Raw genomic sequence first — 21,053 nt, 5'->3', positions numbered from 1 at the left:
ATGCGTATCAGAGGCCCGGCACGGCACAGCACAGCTGAACGGCATGTCATAACTGTAATACACATATTATGACATGTACATCATCGAAACACTTTAGGAGGAATGGCGTTCCAACTGTATTGCCAAGCCATTGCAATACAAACAAAACAGAAAGTCACCTTTGGAACGGCTCCAGATGCATCTCACAATGCAGGGCAAGCAACAGCCAGGCTGTAGCATGTGATAAAATCCCTGTGCTGTCCAGCAGCACAACACGTACCATCCAGCCAGACAGTGGGACACCGTGCTGCATGTCAGGGCTCAGGACACATGATTGCAAAGTCCAGACAGTAGGTCATGTTAACTGATTGACAGGACACATGTGTGAACCACGGTGTGGTCATTTCATGGACCTAATCCAGGAAAGGGGAAAGGCGTGAGGTTGAATCATCCGATCATCCCTCTGCGCGTGCGTGAGGCTGGATCATCTGATGACTGTGCTCCGCTGTCCACTACAGAGCTGATTTCCTGGAGAGAGTACGAGAGAGAGCACAAGAGGGAGGGAGGAAGAGAGAGAGAGCGTGTGCAGCTGCTTTGTAATGCTTTACTGTCAGGACCTGCCTCATCTCCCCTCTGGAACACGCATGTCATTCAATATTTGTACTGATATATGTCGTCCAGGGTCCCCTGATTATGGGTTTACTGTGATACACCATGGACTGGTGGCTATTACCGGTGGCCGTAGTGGTAATAATGTTTGTGGGTGTGCACGTTGGTGTTCTGATGACCATAATACTGTGAACACAGGAGGTTACATGCACTACAGTTATGTGATCGTCCGAGAAACCTGGTTTACATGTTCAGAGTTCATAGGTTGGATATGATCTGACTGTTGTGTGGGCCGCTGAAGAGGAGGTACTGCTGGCCCACCACCACCAGTCGGCGCCCTGCTTGGAGTGCGGGCTTCAAGCATGAGAGGGCGCCGGAGCCATTGGAAGTGACAGCTGTCACTTGTCAACCACACCAGCTGTCTCTCATCAACCACCACATAAGAAGCAGATTACAACCTCCTCGCCGAGAAATCATCTACCACTAGAGGTAATTCTTCTCTGCTGTTGTTATTCAGTGTTTTTCAAATTGTGATCTGTGTGCAGCCATATACCTGTAAAGCCTGCTTGGAGATTGGATTGGCGGATAGTGAGAAGACGACGGTCTTCGTCTCTCACTCCATCCAGAAGAGGGACAAACAGGAGCTGCACGAGTGATACGTATCTGGAGGTGGAGGTTTTCCCTCCCGGAGGAATCGTGTGTAAAGGTTGCTGGGTGTGAGGACTCACACTCACCGTCATCTGTTTCTTGTCTGGCAGCAGCACCAGGGCCGACAACGGAGGACAGAGACCACCTGGGGACTCAGGACTTGGCGGCTCCGGTGTTCTTCAGGCCGTTGGTGGTGGAAGCGGTGTGGGCCCCGGCTCTTCGATCATCAGAGGTCTCCTATCTTCGAGCCTGCCCACAGTCCTCTTGTGTACAATTGGCATCCAGTATTTTTCTGTCTGTATTCCATTGTGTGCCTTCACAACATTAAATTGTTACTCCTTTTCTTATCCATTGTCCGTTCATTTGCGCCCCCTGTTGTGGGTCCGTGTTACGACACCTTCCCAACACTGACATTCAGCAGGAAGACATGGCATGTCTTCAACAGATAGCGGACCACAGCACTCGCTCTGCCACGCCCCTCCCCTTGCTTGCCTTCCACCCAGACTTCTGGTGGCAATCGGACTGCACCCGCATGGCATTTGAGTGCATTCTTGTTATTCTTACTGCATTCTGACAGCATTCTGGGTATTCATATTGTGTTCCACCCAGAGTTGATCTGCATTTGTAAGCATACACACAGGATGTGCACAAAATCGGTCGAGGTGGGATCCGCCCACATTCTAAGTAGTCCAACAGCATTCGTACACATGGCTGTCCGAATGTCTGTCATTTCTAATTGCATTTTGAAGTTTTTCCCCTATTCTGGCTAATACAGCTTGATTCCTGCTCATTCGCGCTAAATGTGATGGGGCCTTAAGATTGTGTTCCAGAACTTTTGTGGCTCATCTCTGTACTTCTTTGAAAATTCTAATCTGGCCTTCTGATTCTTACTGCTAATGAGTGGTTTGCATATATGGTATGGCCTCTATATTTGTGCTCTTGGGGTCTTCTTTGAACAGTGATACCTTCACTGTGGAGGTGGTTGGTAATGTCACTTACTGATGCTTTGGGGGTTTTCTTTACAGCTCTCACAATATTTCTGTCATCATCTGCTATTGTTTTCCTTGGCCATCATGTTCAGTTTCTGTTGCTCAGTACACCAGTAGTTTCTTTCTTTTGAAGGACATTCCAAATTGTCATGTTGGCTATGCCCAATGTTGGTTCAATGGCTCTTATCAATTTTCCTTCTTTTCTCAATGTCAAAATGGATTGCTTTTCTCCTATAGACTCCCATTGCTTCTCTCTGATCTTTATGTTGATTTATCCTTTAACAAGGAATGCAGTCTTTATAGGTTAAAAACCAAAAGCCATTTAATGTTTAAACAATCAACCTAAAAGGTAACACCCGGACAAGCAACACCTGTCAATCACATGTTCCAATAGTTTTGCTCACTTGAAAAACATGTGGGTGCAAATAAGGAGTGTTAAATCCTGATTCGTTCAAGATATCTAGATGTAAATACCAGGATATAAAAGCTGAAATTCTGACCACTTGTCTCATATTCATCTTTTGATCTTAAACCCAAATGTCTTCAGTGAACATAAAAACAAAGGAACTGGCCTTACTTTTCCAATACATTTGCTGAGGCCTATATCAGTGAATGTGCTCCACTGTTTTAAACACTTCAATAATTTTGTTATGCATTTGTTGACAAACTGGAGCTATGCCCATTTTGCTCCATAAAGACTCAGCCATTTGTGAATACTGCTTTTGTACCAAATCATCTGTTGACATCACCTGTCTCAACCTTTTTGAAACGTGTACTAGGCCTGAAATTCAGCAATGGATGTACGAGGAAGTATCCGACCTTTTTATTTTTTTCAAAAACCATATGGATTTGAATCACGTGTGATTGCATCAGCCAAGCTTGAACCTTCGTGCGCATGCGTGAGTTTTTTCACGCCTCTCGGTTGTGTCATTCGCCTGTGAGCAGGCTTTGTGTGAGCAGTGGTCCACCCCTCTCGTCGGATTTTTATTGCGAATAAATGTCTGAACGATTTGGAGCTTTGCTGCATCAATTTTTTCCAGAAACTGTGAGAGACCTCCTGGTGGTAACCATTCGGAAAATTCAAATGGCTTTGAGGGATGATTTTATGGGGATTACACAGATTAAGGAGTGCTCCAGCTGGTTTAAAGACCACCCACAGCTGCTGAGAGCGCGCTGTGCTCTGATCGACAGGCTCAAACCCCGCTGAAACAACCAGATCATTTCCAACGTGAAGGCTTTGTTGATCCGGGACGTCATCTGACTTACACAAAAATGGCAGGAGACGTGGACATCAGTACTTTTTCAGCACATTCCACTGTTACAGGAGTTTTTTTCATGGAAAGAAAAGTGGACGGATGGACGAATTCCTCCGCACGTCTGTCTCAATGTGCCGAAAAAGTGCTGATGTCCACATCTTCCGCAATTCCTGTGCTAGTCAGAGGACATCCCGGATAAAACACAGCGTCCAGTTTGGAAATGAACGGCACATTCCACTGTTACAGGAGTTTTTGTGATGGAAAGAGGAGCAGACTAATTCCGCGCGTTGCGGTGGTGCCGCATTACGCAAAGCAACGCCGTGATGAAGCCTCACAGGACATGTTCTGGCATGTCCAGGCTCATCCACAATTTCTCGGTTAGTCACACGACTGAAAACCCACCGACAGCCATCTGAAAGCCATCTCAAAGCCGTCCTGTGAGACCAACACGGAGGTGGTTTTGTGCCGCGCCATGAGCGGCACGGTGGCGCATCCGTACGCTTTTCTTTCCATGAAAAAAACTCCTGTAACCGTGGAATGTGCCGAAAAAGTACTGATGTCCACGTCTCCTGCCATTTTTGTGTAAGTCAGATGACGTACCGGATCAACAAAGCCTTCACGTTGGAAATGATCTGGTTGTTTCAGCCTGTCGATCGGCGCTCAGAGCGCAGCGCGCTCTCAGCAGCTGTGGGCGGTCTTTAAACTGGCTGGAGCACTCCTTAATCTGTGTAATCCCCATAAAATCGCCCCTCAAAGCCATTTGAATTTTCCGAATGGTTACCACCTGGAGGTCTCTCACAGTTTCTGGAAAAAATTGATGCAGCAAAGCTCCAAATCGTTCAGAGATTTATTCGCAATAAAAATCCGACGAGAGGGGTGGACCACTGCTCACACAAAGCCTGCTCACAGGCGAATGACAAAACTCACGCATGCGCACGAAGGTTCAAGCTTGGCTGATGCAATCACACGTGTTTCAAATCCATATGGTTTTTGCAAAAAAATAAAAAGGTCGGATACTTTTCTAACAGACCTCGTATATTAACAAATTAAATGAAAGTGGCCACACAGAACATGAAATATCTTTGGGTTCATACGGTTTGCAATGAAATACTCTCCCAACTTTTTAGGATTTGGGGTTGTAGTATTTCTAAATATTTAAATGTACATAAAACCTTTGTACAGCATGGTTTAAAAACTAACCTGGAACAAGCCAAAAAACATGTTCTTTGTGATCAATAAAATTCAAGCTGTTAAACAACTATCACTATACTTGATTACTTTTTCTTGACTAAACACCAAATTAATCAACTTATTCGTTCAGTATTGCAAAATATGGGCTCACTACTTCCAACTTTACCCACAGAACAATCAATCTGACATATGATGTCATCACGTTTGAGTGGGTTTGCACTAGGGTTGGGTCAACGAATGAAAATCATTAGTCGCCTAGTCGGGTACCATTAGTCATCGGCTAGTCAAGGACAAAAATTGACATTGAATGAATTAAGGCAATTTTGAATCCTCATGGTGAAACTCAAATGTGACATTAAATATAAGCACAAAATCACAAATACAAAAAAGAAAACAGCATTAGCATGAAGACAATACCTGCATTCTTTTATTAGGCACAGACTACCTGTATGAGCTGAATGATTCACTGCCAAGGTTCACACACTTTCTTCACAGAGTCAAGGGAGTGGTGGCAGCTCCAGCAGGCCTATTCTTTTAAGGGTTAAATGAACTTAATAAATGCCTTTGAACTAGTCGACAAATAAAAAATAGTTGAACAGTTGGATGTTAGCTAGTCGCAGTTGACTATTAAGACTAGTCATCCCGTCCCTAGTTTGCACCACAGTACACTCAAGCAGCATCTGCTGCAATCCACTGAACACATGAATGAAATATCTAAGATAAAGCAAACTTCATCAAACAGGGTGAAAGGGATTGGCACTGCTTTTAGGGCCACACTTATCTCCTGGAAAAAAAAAAATAAATAAAAGTACATTACTCCAGCCCACACTTTTTGTGTAGGTGAGTCCTGCTTATTAATCATTCAGTGCACTTTAAATATTTGTCCATACACTTACTGCCTGTGCCAGACAGGCAGGAGAATTATCCATTATACTTTAGCCATAATCATACAGTCTATGTACTTCTTGAAGCTAATGGAAGTTCTCTTCAAAAGGCTCAGCACTCTGCAGAAGTGACCGACAGTGCAGAACAGCTGCACTAACCAGCAACATTATTTTGTTGACAAGTGCTTTTATCCTGCAGTGTTGACTCCTGTGTGTTAACATAGCACTTTGGTAACATAAATTGTAATGAGGTGTTTCATGACATTGATTTTAGGGAGAATTTAACCCTCAAATACATATGCCATTATCACCACTTCTGAGATGATTACCTCAAAACACTTCCAAATATTAGTCCACCATCATCATTAAAAATATGATCATGCAATGGTGAAATCACAGATTCACATGTAGTGTAGATTTCTGTATGAATATATAGAGTACATTAATTAGTATCTATTCGTGTTACCTCACTATCCACTTGATGGATCCAAGTCAGTCAACTGTGTAATTGATTTTATGATTCAGCAAGCTTTACATGTCTCTTTTTGGCTGGGCACAGGCTTAAAAATACATGGGAGAAGATTTAAATGCAACAAAAATAACATTTTTTATTTTAATATTACACCATTATGCAGGATATTATGTAATCAGTGAGCAATTATTATTTATATATTCATTCATTTATGTGTAGACGTCTGATTTATTACACACATCTACATTGTCATGTTCAAGTGTAATACACTAAACAGTCAGTAATATAATCATCATAAATTAGACCATTAACAAAATATTTATATAAAGTAAACCACAAAATCAAATATGATAAAGTCTCATTTGGAAATTGTCTGAAAATACTGACACACACACACACACACACACACACACACACACACACACACACACACACACACACACACACACACACTTCATATAAATAAAAATAAATTAACAGAGGAAAGACAATAAAATATCAATACATGTGTTATTTTACTATAATAAAAATGTCAAATCAACAGTTTAGTCCATATAAAATTTCATGAATACCTGGCAAAATGTTTGATATGTTTGCATACATCCTTTCACAGTGTGGTGTTCATTTTGCATCTCTTGCATCAGACATGTTCTTACCTCTCAGTGATCTTGGAGCCAGTGGTTGATCGCAGAGGGATGTCCTGGAACACAGAGTGAGCAAATTCAAACACTCAGAATACATGACAACACATCACAAAACTCATCTTATCCACATTTTAATTTGTGAAATCAAAGTAACCAGCAATGTACCCAGGCATCAATGATGATGATGATGTAGACATTTGTAGCCCTAACCTCCACCCATCAAAAATGAAAATGTGAATAGTCTGTTAAATGCACAATAATGCCTTTAAGTTGGCAACAAATTCATCAGAGAAAAACTCTATACGTGTTAAATGGAGAAGATAAAATAATTAATGAAGTATTTAGAGTCTGTTATTTAAGTCTTAGGGGAAAGATTATTTTTACAGTCATAGTACAGCCCAACGTTCGGTCACTGTTAGTTAAATTTTGTACAAAGTCAGTCATATGGAAGTGCTGTAAGACTGTGCTAAAACTATCAAACGTTCTCTTTCCTAATAGTGCAGAGCCATGTTTGATGTTTTAATTATTTTATTTTTCCATTTTATTGTTTCATGTTGTGTATTGTACTCAACTATACTCAACAACAAAGGGCGTGCAAGTATGTTTTAATATTGCTTTATGAGTTAGTTTATCAAGTCAATAAACAGAAAGGTAACGTTCTGGACCATGTGCTACAATTAATGCAGCTAATCTTCTGCATGTGGAATCCACTAAATGGTGAATTTCTTGTTGAAGAATGGCTAGCCACTCCTCCCTCAAGGTATTCTGGAGTTGACAACAGTGTTTATTATCAGGATGCAAGCGCAAACACAACAATCACAAATATCCCATAAGTGTTCTATGGGTCTGTCGTGCATCCTCCTTGTCATGGAACCTCCTCAACGGGCTGATAATCAACTTACGAACATTTAAACGTCTGCCAATGTTCCAGCCTGTCAAACCAGCATCCAGCATGCCACTGGCACATTCACAAAGAGATTCAATGATGCATGGCAAAAACTGCTTTTATCGGCCCTTTATACCCCAACAAAATTGTCACTCCTAATTGTTATGCTGCGTTTACACATAGGCAGGAGTCGCAGGACACGTTACAAATGTCATAGTTGCATCATTCTTGGCACATTCTTAATGTGACTTAATGCAGCTGAATAGGTTTATTAATAGTGCATGTTGGTGCGTGATATTTGTGATTTTCGTGGAGCATATTTCTGGCTGTCAAAATAAAAATCTTCCACAAATGTCACACACCACCCTCATTTTGCCTCATGTCTTAGAGATTGCAACTGAGCGTGTTGATCCGTCTTGATTAGTGGTGATCCTTAATAGAGCGTGACAGTGTTCGTAGTGGTTCCTGTGATGGTTTTTGGAACCCATTCTGTCATGTGTTGTTACAAATTGAGATGGAAACTGTCAAGTTTTGACACTAAGTGTAACACGGCATCATATTTCACTGTGCGCCATGATGAATCACTTCTCTCATGTGCGCACAATTAAACACTGCAGCACCGCATTCAGTTTCATTATTGCAATATGCCGAAGGACAGTGATGCCAAGTCAGCTAAAAGTCTTGTTCCAGTGCGCGGTCCTGCAGGTGTTCCACCTGCTGCTGTGCCTGATGTTTGGGAGAATGAGTCTGAGCCAGAGGAGGGCCGTGTGCAGCTGGACATCTGGCGCGTTGTCTCCTCCTCCTTTGCGTGACACTCCATGGCACAAAGTCCAACTAAGCATGCAATCACAAAGTTCTTCTGCTGTGGATTAATCTGGATTTTGAGGAACAATCTGAATTGTTCAGCAGCTGGCGGTAGGAAGAATATGCAGGGTGTGTGGAGATAATTTGCCAAATTCACAACATTCCTGACAGATTGTGACAGAACGCAATGATGTGCTGTTGCGCGCACACTCTTGACGGTGAGTAATGGCTCGTAATAATTCTCCAGCGACACGTGCCATTAATCCTAACATGTCTTAAGAGGCCCCGACAGTTCCTGGGGGCACCTGACACCTCTGCACCAAATCATCACATTCATGACCAGCAGCCAAGAATGTTTACTTCGCGGCATTCATGAGTCATTGTCGTTATATGAAAACGCAGTATTACTGACAGCAAACCATTGCTCCAAACATGCCACGTCTCTGTAATTCTGTCCAGGTGCTCACTAGCATCCGTGGTGGTGTTTGTGTGCAAACACGTTCCATGACTTAAAACTCACCATTTACAATCTGCATGTCCATGGTAGACTCGAAATGACAATTACTCTCCTCCCTACTATTTGTAGAAAAGCTTGCATTTCTTTTGTTGTTCTGTATATTTACTGAGAAATAAAACATTCCCTCCCTTGTCTGAAGAGGGAGGCGGCAAGAGGGACAAACTGTCGTGATTCAACAGGGAACCACAACTGCATTATAGGAAATGTAGTTTTAGTGTGGTTAGCCCACAGAAGTTTTATTAAGTTTTGTCTCAGAGCAGACTGTGGGTGATGACTTGAGCGAAGGGAGTGCCTTAAACCAGTGATTTATGGTGGAATTATTCATTCACGTCTTCTTTTATATAAAAATTCAGTAAGGTATATCTTCTACTATACATTCTAAATTCTAAGGTGGAACTCTACTAGTGTATACTAAGGTACACCTAAATATCTTTAAGAAAAAAGGGTAGAGCCACTTAGGTGCCTGGTCTTGGGAACCAGGGATGGTAGGTTTGTGCCATATGTCATCTTTTAGTTGCTAGCATCACATAACCCAGTACTAAAGGCCTAATGTTAGCATGAGCTGAGTGGCTCCCCACTGTGCATTTTCTTAAAAATATCTGTAATAATGTGGCCTGTGTCATCTGTTATCCTAATGGATCATGTAAAAAGTGTGTGTGCTCCAGTATTTCCATAGAGTGAAATTTTCATGTTATTTAATATCTTAGTACTGTTAGTGGGGGAGAGTCCACTAGTCCTAGGGTCCACTGGTCCTAACCTCTTTATATTATTTGATGGTGTAAATTACAACTCAAAACTGATTTTAAGGTTCACAAATACAACCCCAATTCCAACGAAGTTGGGACGTGGTGTAAAATGTAAATAAAAACAGATTACAATGATTTGCAAATCTTCTTCAACCTATATTCAATTGAATACACCCCAAAGACAAGATATATAATGTTCAAACTGATAAACTTTATTGTTTTTGTGCAAATATTTGCTCATTTTGAAATGGATGCCTTCAACACATTTCAAAAAAACTGGGACAGTGGTATGTTTACTAGGGGTGTCAGAAAAAACTGATTCACGTCCGAATCGCAATTCTTATTTATTACGATTCTGAATCGATCCAAAATGTCCAAGAATCGATTTTTTAAAAAGCATTTTTTAAACATAATCTTGCTTACTCGCTGCGTGTACTGTTTGTCAGGCAACGGCTTCCGTACTACAGCGTCCCCGCGAGGGGGGGTGGTCCAGCGTGCTTCAAACACTCGTGCGCTGCAGAGTTCAGTGGCTGTAGCTTAGCATGGCGGACAAAGAGCTAATTCAGCCAGCTCCGTCTTTGCTGAAGGCAAATGTTTGGGTACATTTTGGATTTTATTATTTGCTGCGTAAGAAGGAGCTTGACATGACTTATGTAGTGTGCAGAATCTGCAAAATGAAAGTCAAGTACTTCGGAAACACTTTAAATCCGCAAGCCCACATGCTACGCTATCACCCGGAGCTAAAAGAGGGGAGCAGCAGTCTCTGCCGACTACTGACCAGCACTTCGCTAACATGCCAGCCAACTCCGAACGAGCAAAGCAGATAAGTAAATTTACATCTTCGCTTGATTAACCTTGTAAAGCTGCATTTTCTTAAACAAACATTTTTTAAGTAATATAACTATTTCTCAGAGCTCTTTGAATCGAAAATCAATTCTGAATGGAATCGTCACCCCAAGAATCGGAATCGAATCGTGAGTTGTTGTACGATTCACATCCCTAATGTTTACCATTGTGTTACATCACCTTTCCTTCTAACAAAACTAAGGACACTAACTGTTGAAGCTTTGTAGGTGGAATTATTTCCCATTCTTGCTTGATGTACGACTTCAGTTGTTCAACAGTCCGGGGTCTCTGTTGTCGTATTGTGCGCATCATAATGCACCACACATTTTCAATGGGTGACAGGTCTGGACTGCAGGCAGGCCAGTCTAGTACCCACACTCTTTTACTATGAAGCCACGCTGCTGTAACACGTGTAGAATGTGGCTTGGCATTGTCTTGTCTGTATTTCATTGTCTGAAACAAGCAGGGATGTCCCTGAAAAAGACGTTGCTAGGATGGCAGCATGTGTTGCTCCAAAACCTGGATGTACCTTTCAGCATTGATGGTGCCATCACAGATGTGTAAGTAGCCCATGCCATGGGCACTAACACACCCTGATATCATCACAGATGCTGGCTTTTGAACTTAGCGCTGGTAACAATCTGGATGGTCTTTTTTCTCTTTTGTCTGTCTTTTGTCTTTTGTTTTCCAAAAAACAATTTAAAATGTGAACTCATCAGACCACAGCACACTTTTCCACTTTGAGTGTGTCCATTTCAAATGAGCTTGACAAGAAGACAGCAGCGTTTCTGGATGTTTTCATGTATGGCTTTTGCTTTGCATGGTAGAGTTTTAACGTGTACTTGTAGATATAGCGACAAACTGTGTTAACTGACAATGGTTTTCTGAAGTGTTCCTGAGCCCACACGGTAAGATCCTTTACACAATGATGTCGGTTTTTAATGCAATGCCGCCTGAGGGATCGAAGTTTACGGGCATTCAATGTTGGTTTTCGCCCTTGCTGCTTACGTGTAGAAAGTTCTCCAGATTCTCTGAATCCTCTGACTATATTATGGACTGTAGATGATGGAATCCCTAAATTCCTTGCATTTGAACATTGAGAAACATTGTTCTTAAACTGTTGGACTATTTTTTTTTTCACGCAGTTGTTCTCAAAGTGGTGATCCTCACCCCATCTTTCCTTGTGAATGGCTGAGCCTTTTGGGGATGCTCCTTTTATACCCAATCATGCCACTCACAATTAGTGTCCTCAGTTGCCAAACGCTTATTGAGTGTTGTTAGAAGGAAAGGTGATGTAACACGGTGGTAAATATACCACCGTCCCAGCTTTTCTGAAATGTGCTGCAGGCATCCATTTCAAAATTAGCAAATATATGCACAAAAACAATACAGTCTATCAATTTGAACATTAAATATCTTGTCTTTGTGGTGTATTCAACTGAATATGAGTTGAACAGGATTTGCAAATCTTTGTATTCTGTTTTTATTTACGTTTCACACAATGTCCCAAGTTCAGTGGAATTGGGGTTGTAAATGTAATACTTTCAAATAGCTAAAAAAACAGATCCAGTTTTGTTCAATTTACATAAATAAATCACATAATTCTGTTGACATACACCATTAATCACCTTTAATTGTATGGCTGCCTATAAATCTGTTGAATTGAAAATCAACAAATAATGGTAATTAACAATAATTAAAATGGGGTTTTTGTAATTGTCACAATTTTGTAACATTACTTAACCTACCTTAATGTAACATATAGCCCACCATAAAATAATACTAGGACTACTGGATTCTAGGACTAGTGGGACATTCCCGTTAGTGTGTTAGCAGTTTTATAGCTTAGCTAACATTAGCGCTACGCCACACTAACCTCAACACTCCTTGTGTTTAAAATGCGTGGAATTTAACAAACGCAATTAAAAAATCAACGTCTATAAACGCAGAGAATAAATACAAGAGAGTTTTAGGCACTAGAGTTTAATGCTGTTGTCCGTGGAGCCTGAACAGAGTGTCTGAAATGCATTTGTCCTGTCGTGACGTACTGAGATTACATCATCCTACCCATAATGCACTGCGGGGCAGAGCATGTGCTCACAAAACCTTAAAAATTAACACATTACTTTAAAACTAAAACATATATCTGATATTTTTACTTTATACAACTTCAGACATGACAGTAATTTTAAATAACTTGTCCAAAATTAGTTTGGTTAAAATTTGAACCATAAGTTAAAGATGTATGCCTCTGGATGACTTGGCTCATATTGCCAGCATATCAGTATGGTGTTAAAGGAAATGTTTTTTTTTTTCTTTTTGGGGCTGTTTTTCCTTTGTCTGCAGAGGATTGAGATGCTTTTTATACAAGCAGTTTTCTTCTGTTTGCAAAGGTTATAATTGTGCGTCTGGTACAAAACTTTTAACAGGTGGGTGCTGAACTAATTTTAAAAATGCTTGTCGCTGTTCAGCTTTGTTTATTTTGTTTATCTGTTTAAAAGTTATCGGACAAAAATTCATCGGAAGATAATTAGTCTGATGGTGGTCTTTAAAGTTATCTTAAAAGATAATCCGATAATGAAAACGTTATCTTCGATAATTATCTGTTATCGGATTATCGGAACTGTGCCCACCACTGGGTGCTACCATGACTGTACTGAAAATGGTAAATTGGATTGTAATAAGAATCTTGAGAATCTGTGAGGCTGCGAGTGTGTGTGTGTGTGTGCGCGTGTGTGCTGTTTTAGGTGCTTCTGTCTTTATTTATTTTTTGTTGTTCCTGGATCCTTGGTTGTCATTGTGGTTGCTGCATTATACCATTATACAGTTTTGTTTTTCATAATGCTTTTCCTGTGTGTGTTTTTTATAATGGCAAATTCAAATTGTGTGAATCATAAAAAAAACACAGCAACAATGTTAGCCTGTTAACTTTGTTCTGTGACTCTGGGATGGGAGTATGTTCATCCCATCCATTTCATGGGTTGCCAGGACTGGCAATTAAACCATTTACAGCCATAGCAAGTCTGCCCACAGATGAAACAGTAGTGCAGATAGGCAAAACTGTAGTTTTTTTTCCCAAGCATCACACGTACAAATGCACACATATATACATTTTCATCTACATCTTTCTATACACACATACATATATACATACACATATACATATGTAAATTTCCCTCTCACTCCCTCTGGGAAGGGTGGTATGTATGTTGCTCAACCTCAGGTCCTCTATCAGAGGCCTGGGAGTTTGATGGTTCAGCGCAGTATCTTAGCTGTTCCTAGGACTGCACTCTTGAGAACAGAGACCTCTGACGCTGTGCCTGGAATCTGCTGGAGCCACCCTTCCAATTTGGGGATTACAGCTCCTAGTCCTCCTATTGCCACTGGGGCTACTTGGGACTTTACCTTCCACATCTGCTCCAGCTGCTCCTTTAACCCTTGGTACTTCTCAATTTTCGTGTGCTCCTTCTTTCTGTTGTTGCTATCAGCTGGGATTGCCACATCGATCACAACTGCAGTCTTCTTTCTCTTGTCAACGATGACTATGTCTGGTTGGTTGGCCAGCAGCTGCTTGTCTGTCTGGGATTTGAAGTCCCACAGGACCTTAGCCATGGAGTTCTCAACCACCTTTAGTGGTATCTCCCGTCAGGACTTGGGGACTTCTAATCTGTATGCAGTACACGATCTTGTACATGATTCCCGGCACTTGGTTGTGCCTCTTGTTGTACACTCTCCCCAGCTTGCATCCAGCTACTATGTGCTGGACTGTGGAATGCAACTACAGTTAACCGAGGCTGATTTACGTAGGTAAATGTAAAGATTCTTCTAATTCTGCAAACCAACCAAAACAAAAGACTGCCAAATGTATGTTGTCTACAAGGAAACAATTTATGTACAAATTGGTCTTTTTAAAGACATGGGGGAAAGGAGAAAAAACAATGCTCATACTTTGATAATGCCATTTAAATTTTTTTATTTTCTTTTTTTAGAATGTCATAATCTTTATTTATTATTTTCATGGGGACATGACCATAAAATTTATATTTGTACTGCCCAAGAAACTCACGTCACCTATAGATTTTCTGAAGAGCAAGTTTGAAACTCAAATAGGACAACTCTAGCCACCTTGGCAGTGCCCAACTCCACCGACCTCCCAACCAACTTACAAACGGGTAAAGGTTTGACCTGAGTGATGAATAAAGCCTGAACACACACAATCTCACACTTACCAAACAAGCTACAGCTAGCAGGCCAGTCTTGCCCATTGCTAGCAGGGCCCTCATCCTGGCAGCACACTTGCTATTACTCAAATGGAACATATCCATAATTATTCACAACTTTGTGCTGAAAATAGTTTGACTGAGTTATACAAAAATTCACCCCCATACAGCTCTGATGAGCATAGAAACTCACTATGGAGAACAAATCTGTTTGCTTTTTTCCCAGGCTGTAAACATGATTATTTCTGCTGTAAAGTTGGGCAATTTGACATGGGGGTCAATAGGGAGTGACTTGCTTCTGTAACCAGCCTCAAGCTGTCATTACAGAAACAGCTAGACGTGGCACTTTTTTCAGTAATAGAGGCCACAATTTAGGCATGACTGACTTTTTAGATCCAAAGGGAGGCACAAAAGACAAAATATTGTGAACCATGATACCTATACAATGTGTAGTTCATCCATCAATTTTCAGCCATTTATCAGTTTGGTTCACAGTGCGTCATTAGTAATGCAGTATTGATTAGCATAAATATATATGTATGCATCCTCCATCTTACACTGAAGTTACTTTTAAACTTAATGCAGTTTCACTACATCAGAAGATCAACTAAAAACATCTCATCTCACATAGTTATGAGCTCATTCCTTTAAATATTCAACAGATAAGAAAATGCAACAAAATGTTTCCCCTGTTGCAGACAAAGTCTAACAAGAAGACAGTCCATCTGTTCATCACTGCAGAGTGTTCTGATTAGCAAACATGATGTAACTGCACCACCTGCTACAATATGTGCTCTGTGAGAAGAACTCATATTGTTCTGATAATAACTAATCTCTACATAAATAATTAATGAGGAATCAACATACCTTCCAGCGCGGCTTACCACTGACCATGGCTTCAGTGGTGAATCCATCTCGGCTCTGGAGGTGAGCAAAAGGTTTGACGGCGCCCCAGGACTCAAGGTAGCGGGTCATACGTACAGAAGCTCGCATCTTCAGACCATCATTCACACGAGGTTTAGGCACGCTGCGACTGTTCAGTGATGGGTCCTTAGACTTACACACACACACACACACACACACACACACACACACACACACACACACACACACACACACACACACACACACACACACACACACACACACACACACACACACACACACATTCAATAACACTGAATGTAGCCAATTATCTGAAGTACAGTTATGATTGCATAGTTAAGCCAAAGCTTAAAAAATATCCTTTAAGGTTTCATGAAAATGTAAAAAATACTGAATGTGCGTTTGAATTTTTAAGAGAGATATAATGTAGTGGGCAGCACAGTGGATTAGTGGTTAGCACTATTGCCTCACAGTGAGAAGGTCATGGAATTGATTCCCACCTGTGGCCTTTCTGTGTGGCGTTTGCTTGTTCTCTCCGTGTTTGCGTGGGTTCGGTGCTCCAGCTTCCTCCCACATCCAAGGACATGCAGATTGGGTGAATTGGAAACTTTAAATTGTCTGTAGGTGTGCGTGTGGGTGTGAATGTGTTTGTTTGTCTGTATATGGCCCTGCATCAGACTGGCGTCCTGTCCAGGGTGTACCCCACCTCACACCCTATGACTGCTGGGATAGGCTCCAGCCCCCCGCAACCAGATCTTGGATAAGCGGTTGAAGATGAATGTGTGTGTGTGATAATAATGTAGTGACAGATAGTGTTGTTCCGATAAGCAATGTCAAGATTTACAACACACAGACTTTCGGTTACTTATTTTTGGCCATTTAACAGATATGTAACAAATCACATATGAATCAGAAACTGGTTTTAAAGTAAAAGATATGACTACATCAATACTGATTTAGTTCACAATTTATTGGATGATCCAGAGGAGGCATGGGAGAAGGTCATGTGGTCAGATGACACCAGAATAGAGCTTTTTGGAATCAACTCCACTTACCATGTTAGAGGATGAGAACAACCCCAAGAAAACCATCCCAATCGTGAAGCATGGGGGTGGAAACATCATACTCTGGGGGTGCTCTTCTGCAAAGGGGACAGGACGACTGCAGCGTATTGAAGGGAGGATGGATGGGGTCATGTATTGTGAGATTTTGGCAAACAACCTCCTTCCCTCAGTAAGAGCATTGAAGATGGGTCATGGCTGGGTCTTCCAGCATGACAATGACCCCAAACACACAACCAGGGCAACTAAGGAGGGGCTCCGGATGCCCTTCCTGACACAAGTCCATATTACATGGAGAAATGTCGCAGGGGTGGGGTTTGAAACAGGAACCTTCTGCACTGAAACCAAGAGCACCAACCACTTGGCCACCATAGATATATACTGATCTAAAATAACATGATTAAATACATGTAACATCCCAGTATAACATGAATGGCTGATACACCACAGTTAATATTAGGTGGCGAAATGTCATGGTGTCGAATTTGTTTGGCTTCTTCTTTTGGGCTTCTTCTATTCTAGTAAGTAAGTAAGTAAACTTTATTTATATAGCGCTTTTCACAGACAGGGGTCACAAAGCGCTTTACAAGGTAAAACAATAAAAATATACAGTAAAAATACACACTCAGTATTAAAAGATTATTGGCCATGAAAAGCCTGTTTAAAAAATAAAGTCTTTAGTTGCTTTTTGAACATCTCAACACATTCTATTCTGTGCTTTCTGTCACTATATGTTGTGCTGACCTGAGTGGTGAACAAAATGCAAGCAGAGGTAACACCAACATGCTGCAGGAGAGTAGTGAAACCTGAAGAAGGTCCCTGATTTTTCATAATATATGATTTGAAACTGAGCAATGCAATTTTTAACTAATTCTAACCTATCATGGAAAAATGAATGTCTACAATAAACAAAGAATTATATCAGATAGCATTGAATCACACCAATTTCATTTCTTCCACAATAAAAAGTGTCATTCCTAAATTGTATCATAGCCCATGTATCTAGACATGCATCATATTGTTGTTATTTGGAAGAGAGGCATACCCTTACTTTAATTTTGTTATCTGCAAAAACTGTATTTGACAAAAAGGAAACAATCTCGGGTCAGTATCTACAAAACAGACATCTAGTCTTTTATCTCATGCTATGCCTTGCCTTCAAAAGTGCAGTCATTTACTGTATAAACTCACCCGGGGATCAATGACGAGGTACGTTTGGACACTGAGCTCCTTCAGGTAGCGATCCCTGAGGTGACCGTTGCCCTCCTCCACTTCATACGCCTTGTTCAGGTGCTTCAGTGTAGCTTCTGTGATGTGGACACGTCTAACCATGTGAAAAAGAGAACAGATGTCATTAAACACAAGCTGTTTCATATATACACTCAACAAAAATATAAATGCAACACTTTTGGTTTTGCTCCCATTTTGTATGAGATGAACTCAAAGATCTAAAACTTTTTCCACATACACAATATCACCATTTCCCTCAAATATTGTTCATAAACCAGTCTAAATCTGTGATAGTGAGCACTTCTCCTTTGCTGAGATAATCCATCCCACCTCACAGGTGTGCCATATCAAGATGCTGATTAGACACCATGATTAGTGCACAGGTGTGCCTTAGACTGTCCACAATAAAACGCCACTCTGAAAGGTGCAGTTTTATCACACAGCACAATGCCACAGATGTCGCAAGATTTGAGGGAGGGTGCAATTGGCATGCTGACAGCAGGAATGTCAACCAGATCTGTTGCTCGTGTATTGAATGTTCATTTCTCTACCATAAGCCATCTCCAAAAGCGTTTCAGAGAATTTGGCAGTACATCCAACCAGCCTCACAACCGGAGACCACGTGTAACCACACCAGCCCAGGACCTCCACATCCAGCATGTTCACCTCCAAGATCGTCTGAGACCAGCCACTCCAACAGCTGCTGAAACAATCAGTTTGCATAACCAAAGAATTTCTGCACAAACTGTCAGAAACCGTCTCAGGGAAGCTCATCTGCATGCTCGTCGTCCTCATCGGGGTCTCGACCTGACTCCAGTTCGTCGTCGTAACCGACTTGAGCGGGCAAATGCTCACATTCGCTGGCATTTGGCACGTTGGAGAGGTGTTCTCTTCACGGATGAATCCCGGTTCACACTGTCCAGGGCAGATGGCAGACAGCGTGTGTGGCGTCGTGTGGGTGAGTGGTTTTCTGATGTCAATGTTGTGCATCGAGTGGCCCATGGTGGCGGTGGGGTTATGGTATGGGCAGGCGTCTGTTATGGATGAAGAACACAGGTGCATTTTATTGATGGCATTTTGAATGCACAGAGATACCGTGATGAGATCCTGAGGCCCATTGTTGTGCCATACATCCAAGAACATCACCTCATGTTGCAGCAGGATAATGCACGGCCCCATGTTGCAAGGATCTGTACACAATTCTTGGAAGCTGAAAATGTCCCAGTTCTTGCATGGCCGGCATACTCACCGGACATGTCACCCATTGAGCATGTTTGGGATACTCTGGACCGGCGTATACGACAGCGTGTACCAGTTCCTGCCAATATCCAACAACTTCGCACAGCCATAGAAGAGGAGTGGACCAACATTCCACAGGCCACAATTGACAACCTGATCAACTCTATGCGAAGGAGATGTGTTGCACTGCATGAGGCAAATGGTGGTCACACCAGATACTGACTGGTATCCCCCCCCAATAAAACAAAACTGCACCTTTCAGAGTGGCCTTTTATTGTGGACAGTCTAAGGCACACCTGTGCACTAATCATGGTGTCTAATCAGCATCTTGGTATGGCACACCTGTGAGGTGGGATGGATTATCTCAGCAAAGGAGAAGTGCTCACTATCACAGATTTAGACTGGTTTGTGAACAATATTTGAGGGAAATGGTGATATTGTGTATGTGGAAAAAGTTTTAGATCTTTGAGTTCATCTCATACAAAATGGGAGCAAAACCAAAAGTGTTGCGTTTATATTTTTGTTGAGTGTATATATACATACATACACATATACATACACATATACACATACATATACACACACATATACACATACATATACACACATATACACACATACATATACACGCATATACACATATACATATACACACACATATACATATACACACACATATACATATATCAAGTCAAATCAAATCAATTTTATTTATATAGCGCCAAACCACAACAAACAGTTGCCCCAAGGCGCTTTATATTGTAAGGCAAAAGTCATACAATAATTACAGAAAAACCCCAACGGTCAAAATGACCCCCTGTGAGCAAGCACTTGGCGACAGTGGGAAGGAAAAACTCCCTTTTAACAGGAAGAAACCTCCAGCAGAACCAGGCTCAGGAAGGGGCAGTCATCTGCTGGGACTGGTTGGGGCTGAGGGAGAGAACCAGGAAAAAGACATGCTGTGGAGGGGAGCAGAGATCAATCACTAATGATTAAATGCAGAGTGGTGCATACAGAGCAAAAAGAGAAAGAAACACTCAGTGCATCATGGGAACCCACCAGCAGTCTAAGTCTATAGCAGCATAACTAAGGGATGGTTCAGGGTCACCTGATCCAGCCCTAACTATAAGCTTTAGCAAAAAGGAAAGTTTTAAGCCTAATCTTAAAAGTAGAGAGGGTGTCTGTCTCCCTGATCCGAATTGGGAGCTGGTTCGACAGGAGAGGAGCCTAAAAGCTGATGGCTCTGCCTCCCATTCTACTCTTACAAACCCTAGGAACTACAAGTAAGCCTGCAGTCTGAGAGCGAAGCGCTCTATTGGGGTGATATGGTACTATGAGGTCCCTAAGATAAGATGGGACCTGATTATTCAAAACCTTATAAGTAAGAAGAAGAATTTTAAATTCTATTCTAGAATTAACAGGAAGCCAATGAAGAGAGGCCAATATGGGTGAGATATGCTCTCTCCTTCTAGTCCCCGTTAGTACTCTAGCTGCAGCATTTTGAATTAACTGAAGGCTTTTCAGGGAACTTTTAGGACAACCTGATAATAATGAATTACAACATTCCAGCCTAGAGGAAATAAATGCATGAATTACTTTTTCAGCATCACTCTGAGACAAGGCCTTTCTAATTTTAGAGATATTGCGTAAATGCAAAAGAGCAGTCCTACATATTTGTTTAATATGCGCTTTGAATGACATATCCTGATCAAAAATGACTCCAAGATTTCTCACAGTATTACTAGAGGTCAGGGTAATGCCATCCAGAGTAAGGATCTGGTTAGACACCATGTTTCTAAGATTTGTGGGGCCAAGTACAATAACTTCAGTTTTATCTGAGTTTAAAAGCAGGAAATTAGAGGTCATCCATGTCTTTATGTCTGTAAGACAATCCTGCAATTTAGCTAATTGGTGTGTGTCCTCTGGTTTCATGGATAGATAAAGCTG

At 41.4% G+C, this 21,053-nt stretch overlaps 1 protein-coding gene across 3 annotated transcripts in view; it reads right to left on the bottom strand.

Annotated features, from left to right (window-relative positions):
- adcy7 (adenylate cyclase 7) overlaps positions 1–21,053 on the bottom strand; it is a 267,502-nt gene that overhangs the window by 37,635 nt on the left and 208,814 nt on the right. For all 3 annotated transcript variants that reach the window (XM_034186024.1, XM_034186034.1, XM_034186030.1), the window contains 3 exons: positions 17,829–17,961; positions 15,559–15,747; positions 6,685–6,728 (listed from right to left, as the gene is read on the bottom strand). In XM_034186024.1, coding sequence (XP_034041915.1) covers positions 6,685–6,728; positions 15,559–15,747; positions 17,829–17,961 — 366 coding nt within the window. The remainder of the gene's footprint in view (positions 1–6,684; positions 6,729–15,558; positions 15,748–17,828; positions 17,962–21,053) is intronic.

This window comes from Thalassophryne amazonica, chromosome 2 (assembly GCF_902500255.1).
Source record: "Thalassophryne amazonica chromosome 2, fThaAma1.1, whole genome shotgun sequence".
Classification (NCBI taxonomy): domain Eukaryota; kingdom Metazoa; phylum Chordata; class Actinopteri; order Batrachoidiformes; family Batrachoididae; genus Thalassophryne; species Thalassophryne amazonica.
The sequence above is the reverse complement of the archived record's forward strand: the minus strand, read 5'-3'. Positions and strand labels throughout refer to the sequence as shown.